Below are 13,647 nucleotides of genomic sequence, written 5' to 3'. Positions count from 1 at the left end.
CCCTTTCCCGCCTTCTGGTGACTTTAAGGAAGCCCGCCGCGGACGCAGCTGGTGACTGCCCTCCAGCCCCGGAACCCCTCCTCCCCGGCTGCTAGCGGAGACGCTGCTCGCGGAGACGCCGCTTGAGCACGTGCAGTGGGCGGAACCTGGGCAGGGGGAGCTGGGACTTGAGTTTTGGTTCTGGCATTGTCATTAACAAATTGGGTGGTATGGTTGTCGCTTCACTGTTCACTGCCGTGGGCCAAAGGCTCTCGTCCTTGTCTCACAGCTCCTCTTTTTCCAGGCTGGAGCCTCCCTGGTTTGGGTCAACGGTACCTGGATATCCTCACTACGTGGTACTGTGGCTTCCAGGACTGCTGCACTGGCGGGGACTGCAGGATCTCCAACAACTTTCCAGGTTAGACCCAGGCTTGGTTTCCAAAGGCAGGGATGTACGGGGAGGCGAGGTCACTACTGGGGTGCAGGTGAACTTTTGCCATGCTGCCCAACTCCCCTAGTGCAGGAATTGTCACACTGAAATTGCACTCAGGTCTGCAATTATTTGAGAATCTTCTTTGGATAAGACATGAAACTACTAGGCTTTCCAGAAATAACACCCACCAAAATGGGAATAATGTGAGACCAACATTAGTGGTGTCCTTAATGGATTTTGCATTCACTCATTTAAACACAGAGGCCAGAGCACTTCCATTCTATGTGGGTTTTTTGTTTGTTTGTGTTGTACTGAAGATGGAACCCAGGGCCTCACACATTCTAGGCAAGTGCTCTAACAGTGAGTGACACTGTTACTTGAATCAAGGAGAAGTCCCTTTTTTACCTTTTGTTTCATGGCTGCTCAGCTTGTTGGAATCCATGGGAATACCATGAACATGTCATATCAGACTTAAGACAACTGGGAGGAAGGGACACTACCAGGGTAGGACAGGCTGCTGATTGCCACTGGCTGTCCCTTGTTGAGACTGAAGATTTTCCTCTGCCTATTTGCCATCTCTCACCATGTTCTACCATGGGAATTGGTCCAAGGAAAAAGAGCAACTAATGTCTATGGAGCTCCTACTATGTACTAAGCATGGTGCTAGGAGTTTTGCTGGGATTAACCCTTAATACAACATATCTGTGACCCTTGGGAGAGTCAGGCCCAGAGCACCTTGCTTCTCTAAACAATAATAGTAACCTAGTTCACGCAAGAGAACCAATCAGAAATTGTGTTGTGATTCCAAGTGTCCCTTTCTAACCTTTAGCCAACAAATGTCTGGGGACACAACTTGGGTTTCCAGTTTATTTTGGATCAGTGACCATGCGTCAGCAGCTGACAGAAATAGGAGATGGTTTCTGATTATAAACAAATCCATATTAGCGATCACATGGATTGAAAACTGTCCTACCCGTGTGCCTGCAAATGTTCTCCTTCAAGTTCAACTGCATGTGAAGTTCTGCTAAGTAATCTTCCTCTCTTGATGTTTCATTCAGTTCAGGAGACTTTATTTGCATACTAAAGGGATTTGCATTTAACTCTCAGAGGGCAATTCTTAGCCTAGCCTGTTAAAGGACCACTGCATCGGTGGTTTGCAGAAGTTCCCTATTTTCCCCAGGAGTGGTTTCCTGCCTAGAGTTTCCCTGATCCCAGCATTTCCATCTCCAGAAATGAGACCCACCCTAGATAGTAGGCCACTTAATTGGAAGAAGTGCCAGTGACACAGTATGTCTAGGGACAGGGCCTGGCACAAGACAGAATACCAGACTACACAGAGTGTGAATTTGGATTTCTGCTGATTCAGAGTAAGACTTTAGATGTGAGTCGGCAGGTCACCTCTCTGAAAGGTCTGGGAATCCAGATTGTTCTGGCGGGGGAATCGGAAACACCTGTGCTGGCAAATTTTGGACAGTCCTTCCCAAATCTGTTTCCTCAACTTTAAAGGGGGAATAATAGTACGTGCCTTACAGAATTACTGTGAAAATTAAATATAAAACAGCACAGTTTTGAGTACAGGAAAAATAGCAGTAGAAGTTAATTTTCCCTCCTGTGACGCTACTAGTTTTGAAGTGATGTGATACTCCAGTAGACCTTGACCTGGTTGGCTCAAGGTGCCAAACGAGTTGATCCAGAACTCAGAATGGCAGTGCCTCAGGCCAGCTGGCAGCACACCTCACCTCCACCAGGATGCCCAGCGCAGGGCTGTGTTCCCAGCGGGCACTGTGGACAAGAGTTTGCTGAATTGAAATAGAAGGAATAAACAGGTTTCTCCATAAAGCTTTCCAGGAGGCCTGAAGATAAAGAATGGGGGCAGCCTAGGATGTGGGCAGGGTCCTTCCTCCAAACTGGTCTGTGCCCACATCCTGGGATGTCTTCAGAAAGGGTGATTCTGTTCTCTCCCCGAGTTCAATCTCGATTTCTCAAACTTCAGAAAATGGCCCTTGAATCCATTCTGCTGCAAGGTCTGCCCTCTAAGTCCAAATGGCATGAATCAGTGATCCACCCTAGGAGTGACCAGAGATGCTTGGCTGGCCACGCCTCCACCTGCGGGAGTCATGCCCGTGTGTGCCACTCACTGTGGCCTCCTCTTTCCTGCCCCCAGGCTTGGAATCGAACCTGAGTGTGCGCCTGCATGGCCAGCATCTGGCCCGCGAGCTGGTCCTGAGAACAGTGAGGGGCTACTTAGAGATGCCCTGGCCAGAGAAGGCCCTGGCTCTGTCGTTCCATGGCTGGTCTGGCACAGGCAAGAACTTTGTGGCGCGCATGCTGGCAGAGAACCTCTATCGGGACGGGCTGAGGAGCGACTGTGTCAAGATGTTCATTGCCACGTTCCATTTCCCACACCCCACGTATGTGGACCTGTACCAGGTGAGGCGGGCAGCGCTGGGAATGCACCCAGGGCTGGGGCTGGAGTGAGGCCTCTGCTGAGGGAGACCCAAGCCTGAAAGGAGGTGGGCTCTGGGAAGCCTCGGGAAGGGCCGGACCCAGGTGGCGGTGTGTGACAGAATGTGACAGTGGTCCCCATCCTTCAGAGGAACAACTGCTATTTTAGACTCCACAGTCATGCACGAGAAGCCAGACGCAGCTTAACAGAATCAGTCGTGTATTGACTTTTGTGTTAGGGAAGTGGGGAAATGAGAGGAAAGCAAAACCGTTGCCATGATCTCTGGGCACGGACCCAACCTGGCTGGCTCGCAGCAGTGTCCGTGTGTCAGCTCTTGCCCCGTGCTGTTCCACACTATTGCAATTTTATTGGACGGAAAGTTGCACATCCTGGGCTGGGGTTGTGGCTCATCGGTAGAGCGCTCGCCTCGCATGCACGAGACCCTGGGTTTGATCCTCAGCACCACATAAAAATAAATAAGTGAAATAAAGGTATTGTGGCCAACTACAACTAAAAAATAAATATTAAAAAAAAAAGAAGCATATCCTGCCTTTTTTAAAAAAAAAAATGTGGTGCTGGGGAGGGAACCCAGGGCCTCCAGTATGCTAGGCCAGCTCCATCCCCCGCGGTGTAGTGTTTTAAAAGGAGGCAGCCGTATCAGGTGGTTCTCCATGTCTTCCCATAACCGGTCATCATAGCCAGCAAGTGGGGGGACAGAAAGTTCCCTTGCTGCTCAGCTGGTCTGGTTTCTTCCCCGTCAGACCTGTAGCACTTAAAATCGGTCAGGAAAATGTGCCAACTCCTTCAGCTGCAAGACTAAGGGGATGGTGCTCCTGGCTCTAGCTTTTAGTCATCACAGACATCTCTGAGAACGGAGTTGCCCTTTCAGTATGACCTAGAGGGCAAGGGCAGGGTGAACTGTCCTGAACTCCAGATGGCCTCAGGGCAGGCGGCCAACAGCTGGGCCTTCTCAGGAGAAATTACCTGATTCTGTGGATCCCAACTTCCCCACTGTAAAAATTGCCATGTCCACACACACCCGTGCACTCGGGTGACGGGGGGCTGAAGTCAGACTCTGAGGAGGTTAGAGAGGGACAGGGAGTGTAGGCTGGGGTAAGAAGTTGGGAACAACAGCTCTGGGAACACCAAAGAAGCTTCTGTTCCATTGAGGGTTTATTCTCTTGGCTATAACGAGAGCCCACCATCTCTGGGAGCCCCTGCATGACAGGTTGTCTGGGCCCCAGAAGGCGCTCAGGAGTGTCACCTCCCTGAGATCCTGGCCCAGCCTGGGAGCAGTGGGCACGCTGCTCCTGGGAGCGCAGGCAGGGGAGTGGCTGCCTCTGGCCCTTGAGCCCCTCCTGCCTGTCACCCCCACAGCAGAGCCTGACCCCTGCCCTTGGGGAGTTGACTTGACAGGTACTTCCAGGATGGGACCTAGGCCTGGAGTGGAGGGAGAAGGCTGGAGTGGGGGCTTGTGCCCAGGGACACAAGGGGTTCTTTCCACTGCCCCCAGGCCCCTTCCTCTCCCCAGACTAGGGCTGCCAACCTTCAGGTTCAGGAAAATCGTCTGGAAACCTGTTGGCGAACAGGTGCGAGCTTCGCCCCCAGGGCTTGGATCCCAGTCCCAGGCAACCCACTGCAGAAATGCTGGGGAAACTGGTGCCCTGACCCGGACTGTGGCTGGAGGGTGGGATGTGTCCTCAGGTCTCCACAGCTCCCTGTGTCCTGTGCAGGAGCAGCTGACCAGCCAGATCCAGGGGACGCAGCAGCGCTGCCCGCAGAGCCTGTTCATCTTTGACGAGGCTGAGAAGCTGCACCCGGGGCTGCTGGAGCTCCTAGGGCCCCACTTGGAACGCCACGCCACTGAGGGCCACAGCACTGAGTCTCCGAGGAACATCTTTCTTTTTCTCAGGTGAGGTCTGAGTGAGGGGAGGTGTGGCAGGCGGTGGAGGGCTTCTTTGCCATTCCAGACAGCTCATTAGCTCAAAATCAAGTACCAATGACCCTGAGAGGTCCCAAGGCAGCTGCTCAGAGGGCCGAGTAGTTCCTCCCCAGCCCCAGAGGCCTGAAGGTCTCTTTCTGCCAAGAGGCAGCGCTGGCCAAACCCTGCGGTGAGTGTGGTTAGATCTGTGATGCCTGCAGGACTTGCCACAGGGCTACATTTCCCTGCTTCTGTTTTGCTGAGTGTCCCAGGCTCTTGAAGTGGCCCTGCAGGAAGCAAACAGAAATAACTTGTTCAACTCTGTCTCTTTATGGAGGCTTTGGCTTGAAGGTTTGCACCAGCTTCTTGCAGACTCCCTAGAAGTCAAAGCAGTTGCTTCCCCACGGGCTGCTGGCTCCTCCTCCCCACCCCTGGCCGCCCCTGTTGCCGGGGGTTTTCAGGGCACACCTGGTGAGGATGGGGAGTGGGGACGATTTCGCCCAGGCTGGGAGCATGGAGGGGTGAGCTGTGGACAGCAGGCCTGGCTTCCTGCGGACCCTTGGGACGGGTTTAAACTAGTGCCAGGTCAGGATTCTGGTGTGATGGCGAGTCCACCCTGCTGTGCAGGCTTGTGGGACGTGAGCTGTGAGGAGGACGAGGGTCCCCGGGTGAGTTGAAGAGAGACGTCTGATACAGTCTGCGTGCCCAGAGTCAGGAGTTGAGGACAGGTCGCTTCTTGGGTTCTCAACCTTCTCCCCAGGTTCTAAGCAGCAGGCTCAGGACTCCTCCTGGGGCAGTGAGTCAGAGGAGGCCAGATAGAGGAGTGGCCTTGGCCCTAAGGCTTCTCCACAGAAGCCCTCAGGTCGTGGGGTGCGGGTGCTGGGGACCCTCTGAACTGCTGCTGCAGAAGCCAGTCCCCTCCTGCGGGATGAAGCTTGGGGACCACCACGGGGACCACCTTTCACTTTTTTAAATGATTTGTTAAAATATTTTTTTAGATGTAGATGGACACACACCTTTATTTTATGGATTTTTATGTGGTGCTGAGGATGGAACCCACAGCCTCACACATGGCCTGCGAGCGCCCTGCCACTGAGCCGCAGCCCAGCCCCCCTTGCACTTTTGTTAGAAGTATCTCCTCCCGCTCCTGGACGGGGCAGTGGGCCGCTGCCTCCTGGCCCCCTCCTCCACCACCTCTCCACTTGGAAAGGCCTCGCCCCCGCTGGCCGTGGTCGCTGAACCTGACCCAGTGCCCTGGACTCCAGGCAGACGTCTGCCTTTGCGGCATTCTGATTGTCGGCCAGCCGGTACTGCTGTCTGTCTCCTGGGCAGTCCCACTCCCCCAGTGACCTGACTGGTGGACTGAAGCAGGCCACGTGGCTGCACACCCACCGCTAGCCACATGGGGTGGAGGCAGTGCCCAGGGAGTCGTCCTGCTAGACCAGTCCCCCACAGGAGGAAGCAGCTAAGCCTGCCCTCCCGGGAGGAGGACACAGCTGTGACAAGGACTCGAAGGGTCAGTTAAATGTGGCCTTTGGTTGCAGTGGCTCAGGCACTGGCTTGTACCAAGGCCTCCCACCAAGGAGAAGCTGTGGGCAGGCTGCCATTGTCCACCCCCAGTCATGCAGGGCCACATCCAGCAGCCCCCCCCCCACAACCCCACACCCGGCTGCCCTGAACTCCTGAGGCCAGGCGTCCAGCGATGGTGGGTGGGGAAGACGTGTATGGGGGCGCTGAGTCTCTGGACTTCCGCTGAGGTCCATCGTGGGAAGCACCTCCTCTTCGTGGTGAGGAGTTCTGTACTGGACGACAAGCAATTTGAGCTGCCAACGTGACTAAGTCACACCCGGGGAACACCTGCCATTTAACCCTGGGAAATAGCCTAACCTGCTGTTTGCACTGAGGCCTGAGTGGCTTTGGTGGCCTGCCCTCTGTGGCGCCTGATGGCAGGTGGGAGGGGGTGACACCTGGCAGGGCCCATGCCCAGCGTGTGTAGAAGCCAACACGGGCGGCCCCAGCTGTGAGCAGGAGCTGGGTCGGCTCCCCCAACAGGGAGACAGGGAGACGGGAGGCGGCTCACACCTCCCGCCCTCGGAGGGTGTGGCTCCGGAGGCCGGGCGCACTGGCCTGCACCTGTACACCAGGCCAGGGACTGGTGGGCGCCCTGGTCCATCCGGCGACCGCCGAGGTCGCCCCTTCTAATTTAGGTTCTGTCCTTCAGGTTCTGTTTGGGGACACTTCCCGCTCCCCCAGGCTCGGGAGGTCGTTTTAGGGAGGGTCCCGGGGCCTGTCCTGAAGCACGGCTCACTGGTGGTCAGAGCCAGGAGGTGCTGTTCCAGGGCACGGTTCCCGAGGTGGCAGTGAAGCAGGGAGTGAGCCTGTGGGGCTTGGGGTGTCGGAGCCTGGCCCTAGGTCGGCCAGAACCCGGGCGCCTCCTGTCTGGTGGCCAGAAACCAACCTTGACTACTCCTGCTCATTTCTACCCAGGTAGAAGGCTCGGGAAGGGTCACGGGCAGGACCCCAGTGGGGTGGGGAGCTGTAAAGAAAGAGGGAATGAGGCCCATTTACCTGGGGCCGCTGCCAGGCGAGGCAGGGACAGTGCCAGCACAGGCGGGGAGCCCTGCGACTCTGAGAGCTCGGACCTCCCCCAGTGACCTGTGTGTGGTGGCTGCCCGTTTTCTGACTCGGGCACCTTTGGTCAGGTTTCCTTCTCTCAAAGAGATCAGGGTTGACCTGCCTCTGTTCTTCAGGGAGGAGCAGTCGGTGCTGCTCTGTTCCGGGTCATTGTCGGGGATGGCTGGTCCTGGAGAGAACCTGAGTCCCTTCCTCGGGGTCTCGGGCCGATGAGCTTGGATGTGGTCCTGTCCCAGGCCCACAGAGGGCTGGTGAATAGAGGTGCCTGCTGGGCCTGGTTGGCAGGGGGCCTGAGGGTAAGGTCCTTCCTGGGGGAAGTGTCTGTCTACAGGTGGCCTGGTGGTGGCAGCCCTGAGGAGCTGAAGACGAGGGGAGGGGGCGGAGAGAGGGGCCTCCTGGTCATGCCTCGTGGTGAGGTAAAGACGGCAGCGTGGCCTGGGGAGGGGGAGGCAGACCAGAGGGGACATTCAGAAGGGAGTTGGAGGTGGCGTGGACCAATGCACAGCCATGTCCATTTATCTAATGCGCACTGTGGAGCCCCTGCTGTGTGCCGAGCACTGGGCTAGGTGCTGGGGCTCCTTAGAGAAATAGGCCACGCTTCCTGTTCCCCACCCACTTGGAGTCTGGTGGCCTCCTGGGTGGAAGCGGGAAGGCCCTGGGGTCTGCCCAGGAGCTGGTGAGTCAGCCCCGCTGGTCTGGCCCTTACCCCAGGAGCTGCCTTTCATGCCAGTGGAGACACAAGTACCTGCCTCTGCCTCCTGTGGGGAACGTGGGAGGGGGCAGTCCCTTGGCAGCAGGGTGACCTTGCCTCTGCTGAAGGCCCTCAGGCGTCCAGATGACCTGTGGCCCTTCCTACAGAGGTGGGGGCTGGGGAGCAGGGAGCAGTGCTGTCAGCAGCTTCTCCACAGGCAGGTGTCTGGACAAGTCTGGCTGAGCAGCTGACCTGGAGGAAGGGGAGGGGATGCCCTTGTCCCCGCAGTGCCCACAGCCCCTGGTAAAGTCTGTCATCAGGAGTACATTGGTCCCTTCAGGAAGGACCACGCAGCCAGACAGCCCGTCCGTCCTGGCTTAGCTGCTGGGCAGGGAGGGTGCCACCGGCGGGGGAGATGTGAGTGGGGAGCACCCAGCCCCTCTCCCTGCCTGGGCGCCTTGCTCACGGGTGTGCTCAAATGCTAAATGAGCCCGGAAGTGAGTTGACACACAGGAGGGTGACCCGGGGGACTCAAGGTCCACTGGAGGGGAGGAATGGAGGTGCTGGACCCTGCTCCTTGCTGCCCGCCTGCCACAGTCCTTCGTTGCCACCTTCCCGTCCTGCTGTGGAGAGGCAGGTGGCAGAGCCAGAGAGGCGCCGGCGGAGCTGGCCAAGGAGCTGCCTGGGGCTGCAGCCTTGGGGTGGGGGTGAGGGTGGGAGGGAGGTGGGTGCCTGTGCTGGGAGGGGGCCGCGCTCCCGCCCCAGGTCTGTGCACCTCTGTGCTAGCTCCTGTTGGTGGCTCTCTGGGTTCCTCGCCTTATCCCCTGACTAATCCCGTCCTGTTCTGTGCTCCAGACCCCTAATTCCCATTGCCCAGTGACACCCCAGTCCCCCAGAGCCATGGAAGAACACTGGAGCGTGGGGAGCACATTGGCGCCTGTGACGGGAGCAGTCGGAAGCCCAGGGCAGACGCATGTCCTCTCTCACTTCTCATGTCCATCAGTGACAGGGTCTTGCCAGTGGTGTTTTCTTTTCTTTCTTTTTTTTTTTGGTAGTGAGACACAATACCTTTATTTATTTATTTTTATGGGGTGCTGAGGATCGAACCCAGGGCCTCGCATGTGCTAGGCAAGCGCTCTACCGCTGAGCCACACCCCAGCCCCTCTTTCTTTTTTTTTTGGTACCAGGAATGAGCCCAGGGACACTTTACCACTGAGCCACATCCCTCAGCCGTATTTATTTTTTATTTTGAGGTAAGGTCTCACTAAGTTGCTTAGGGCCTTGCGAAGTTGCTGAGGCTGGCCTTGATCTTGTGGTCCTCCTGCCTCAGCCTTCCCGGTGGCTGGGATCACAGACAGGCACCACCACACCTGGCTCAGTGGTATTTCTTAACTCTTCTGTCCTTCTCTCCATCATCTGTCACCTCTGAGCATGGACTGCTGGCAGAAGGCTTGGGGACTAGCTTTCTGCAACCATCCATGGCCCTTCAATCCAGTCTCTGTAGCCCTGAAATGGTCTTTTTAGAACGTAAAACTGACCAGGTCGCCACCCGACGCTCCCCAGCTCCAAGCCCTTCCGTGGCCCGTATCTGCAAACATGGCGAGGGCCCCCACGAGTCTCAGCCTGCCTTTGATGCTTTGCTGCACAGCCTCCTGGGCCTCTGCGTCAGGCCACACCCCTCCTCCTCGGCTCTGAGGACCGTTACTCGCCCTCTGCCTCGATGTGAGGCTCTCCTTGGTCAGCACTTGCCACGCTGTCCTGGAGCCTCAGGCCTTTGTCCCACAGAACTCAGAGGAGGAACCGCATCTAACCATTGCTGTGCCCTCTGCGCCTGGCAGTTTCCTAAGCGTTTGGCAAAGGGAGCGGGAGAGGGGGTGGCAAGGCAGGACGTCGTCTTTTCTATGCAGATGCTAGTTGTGCCAAGGTCCCCCCGGGAGGGCTGAGGCCGGGCCCGCAGCCTCCACTCTTCCCGCACCAGGGTTTTGGCCTCGTGGTCAGGGAACCCATTGGGAATCTAGGCTTAAAAATACAGCTCTGTCAACAGGCCCTTCGTGTCTCTTTCAGTAACCTCGGGGGCAACGTCGTCAACGAGGTGGTCCTGACATGGCTTAAGGCTGGACGGCCCCGGGAAGAAATTACGGTGGAAGACTTAGAGCCCCGCCTCCGAGCCGAGATCATGGGGTCCACAGGTGAGTGACCCACGCACAAGACAAGCCACAGTTGGAGGTGATTAGCGTGAACGCTGGTGGTGTGATTGTGAGGTGCACAGGGGCCCTGACCATCCAGAAGACACGCTCCAGTCATCCCGTGTTGTCAACCGTGGGTGGTTTCTGAAAATGCTTTGAAAGAGGTATTGGCACTGGCCCAGGAGACATAGAGGCTCTGAGCAGAGTGTCACTGTGAGACCCTCAGCGGTCAGCCTCCACGGCCTTGTCCAATGGAGGATTGCTCCTGCCTCTGGACAAGGCCAGGCACCAGCCACTGCACCCTGCTCACCTGCTCCAGGAGACCCAGTGGTGTGGCTCTTGGCATGTGCTGCAGACAGCCCCCCTGGCACTGTACACGAGACCAAATCCTGCCCATGCTGCGGGTCCTGGGACACGGTAGAGCCCCACTGGGTTCAGCCTCGGGTCAGCTTCCATGTGACTTTGTGTCTTGATTTCAGACAGTGGCTTTGGCCACAGCCGTCTGGTGAAAGAAGACCTGATTGACGTCTTTGTCCCCTTCCTGCCACTGGAATACCGTCACGTGAGGCTGTGTGCTCGCGACGCCTTCCTGAGCCAGGAGCTCCCGCACACAGAAGAGTCCCTGGACGAGATCGCCAAGATGATGACATATGTCCCCAAGGAGGAACAACTCTTTTCTTCCCAAGGCTGCAAGTCTGTTGCTCAGAGAATTACCTACATCCTGCCCTGAAGACTGAATGAGGACTTCCCGGAGCTGCTGGGGTGCCAGCGCATCCAGCAGTCACTAACTAACTAGTGAGTAACAGGAAGGCCTTGATCAGAAGCAGAGCCAGTTCTTCAATCACTTGGTGCCTTAAAGACCCACGTTCCACAACGTGGGCCAGGAGGCCGGAGACAGTCAGCAGGAGGCCACAGATCCCAGGCTCGCAGCCCTGCGGGTGCTCCCCCTGGCCTCGCAGCTCTCCTGGCAGATGGCTGGACTTGGGGGTTGGGCCCGAGGCTGAAGGGTTCTTGGGTTACAGAACAGGGCTGTGGTGGCCCAGCATGGGACTCACCTGGGTTGGCAGGATGGGCAGGCTGGCTTTCAAGCCACTACCCCCAGAGCAATGATGAGCAGCGAGTGGGTGGGTCAGCACAGAGCCTTGGGCTAAGAGGAAAAGGGCAGAAAGTACCTGCAAAGTTCTGAGAGTGTAGGCTAAGCCCTGTTCTGCTCTGCAGGTTGGAAAAAAAAGTTTTTAATTAGGGGCTTTGACATGACTGTCATAAGTAGAGATTAAAATTTTGTATTTTTCTAACCTCCTTGGCCTGCTTGCTCACTGAAACCTAGTAGTTGTGCTCACTTAGCAAAATTTCAAATCCAGGTCATCCTGATGGGGACTGGCAGAGACGGTGGATGCTGGCACTCGGAGCTGGCAGCGTGTGTGGTGGGTCTGCCAGCTTCTGCTTGCTTTGGGACCATGTCAGCTGAGCTGAGTTACACCAGCCTCTTACTGAAGAGGCTCCCAAGGCACGGCGCTCTTGCTCGTGAGAACAGTCCCTGCCATAGCCTGGAACAGGAACGAGTCCCTCAGGTCTGAACTCGCGGCCCTGTGCCTCTCCACCTCCGTGGTCCCCTCTGTGTCCCCCTCCGTGGTCCTTCCCTTCTGCAGTCCTGGAATACCCGCAGGCCTGTGCTTTTTTTGTCGTCATCTTTTCATTTGAAGTCCTCCTTGACCCTCTCATCTTCAGCCCTGTGAAATGGAACACGTCTCTCTCTCTCCCTCGCTTAACACTTTATCAGGCTCAAGAACTCAAAAAAGCTGCCCAAGGTTAGGGAGTACTAGCCCTGGCTACGTTAGGCACTCAAGAAGCTGCCCAATAAATGAATCAAAGGAACTTAGTTTCATACCACTCATGGGACAAAAGTAAACTTGGCCTGACTGTACAGTCAGATGAGGCCAGTGAGTTTTTCCCCCTTTTTGATACCAGGGATTGAACTCAGGCACTCAAGCACTGAGCCACATCCCCAGCCCTATTTTGTATTTTATTTAGAGAGAGGGTCTCACTGAGTTGCTTATTAGCACCTTGCTTTTGCTGAGGCTGGCTTTGAACTTGCCATCCTCCTGCCTCGGCGTTCCAAGCAGCTGGGATTACAGGCATACGCCATGGTGCCCGCCAGATGAGGCCAGTCTTAGCTGCAGGTTAGCTGTCCTCTGGTCTGGAGCACCTCTGGAAGAATGTGCACCCAGCACTAAATGCTAAATACACACTTCAGAAAGAATGTTCTGTGTTTGTTTTTAAGTCTCGAGACACAAAACAAAACAACCCACATTCTTTTAGCACTGGCCATTCTTTTGGTGTCACAACTACAGGCTCTGAACTGCCCACATGGGAACAGAGACAAGCAGTAGCACACAGTGTTCTGGACACATTCCCCGCCAGCCTCCCTGGGCTGGGGTTGTGGCTCCACCAGTCACCTCTGTGAGACACCAGGGAACTATTTAACCTCATTTTAACTTTAACTTCCATTTGGGCTTAACCACCTACCTTGCTGGAAAGATTTGATGAGTTCATCTTCACGAAGTGCTCAGGACACAGCTTGAGGTGTAGACAGAAAAACTTCCTCTACAGACTCCGTGCAAGTCTCCAGTTTCCTGTGGATACCAACTGGGCATCCTGCAGCCGAGTTCTGACATCAACTACCTGGAGTGAGAGTAGGTTAAGGGCTCTGTCCTGCAAGACTACTTCCCGTCACGAAGCAATTGTAGGGCTGGGGCTGGGGCTCAGTGGTGGAGCCCTTGCCTAGCATGTGGGAGGCACCGAGTTTGATTTTTCAGCACCGCACATAAATAAGGTCTATCAACAACTAAAAAAAAAAAAAAAGATGCAATTGGGGGCTGGGGTTGTGCTCAGCGGTAGAGCACTCGCCTAGCACGTTCTAGGCCCTGGGTTCGATCCTCAGCACCACATAAAAATAAATAAAACAAAGATATTGTGTCCAACTGCAACTAGAAAATAAATACTAAAAAAAAAAAAAAGATGCAATTGCAAGTAGTGGTTACCCACACTTCTGTCCAACTTGGTTATAAGTCAAGGTGCCCACAGCCCTGGAGATACAGGAAAACCCTTCACTGTTGCTGGCCTGTTACAAAGGATACCCCTCAGGAGCAGCCAGAGGAGGAGAGGCTCTGAGCCGAGCCTGGGCACCAGCCAGCTGCAGTGCGGCTCTTCCAGCCTGCTCCAGGCGCCACCCTCCCTGTGCTCCTGCGTTCGCCAGCCCGGAGCTCTCTGAGCCCGGCACTGGAGGTTTTTATGGAGGCTTTATTGTGCATTCACAACGGATGAGATCATTGGCCACTGGTGATGAAGTCCAAGTCC

At 55.9% G+C, this 13,647-nt stretch overlaps 1 protein-coding gene across 1 annotated transcript in view; it reads left to right on the top strand.

Moving 5' to 3' along the window:
• Tor3a (torsin family 3 member A) overlaps window positions 1–11,589 on the top strand; it is an 11,792-nt gene extending 203 nt beyond the window's left edge. Inside the window, exons 2-6 of the mRNA XM_048809949.1 lie at window positions 283–397; window positions 2,577–2,842; window positions 4,592–4,770; window positions 10,169–10,293; window positions 10,770–11,589. Of these exons, the coding sequence (XP_048665906.1) occupies window positions 283–397; window positions 2,577–2,842; window positions 4,592–4,770; window positions 10,169–10,293; window positions 10,770–11,020 (936 nt within the window). The 3' untranslated portion in view covers window positions 11,021–11,589. The remainder of the gene's footprint in view (window positions 1–282; window positions 398–2,576; window positions 2,843–4,591; window positions 4,771–10,168; window positions 10,294–10,769) is intronic.
• The last annotated feature ends 2,058 nt before the right edge of the window (window positions 11,590–13,647 follow it).

This window comes from Marmota marmota, unplaced genomic scaffold (genome assembly GCF_001458135.2).
Source record: "Marmota marmota marmota unplaced genomic scaffold, marMar, whole genome shotgun sequence".
Lineage (NCBI taxonomy): Eukaryota > Metazoa > Chordata > Mammalia > Rodentia > Sciuridae > Marmota > Marmota marmota.
The sequence above is the reverse complement of the archived record's forward strand: the minus strand, read 5'-3'. Positions and strand labels throughout refer to the sequence as shown.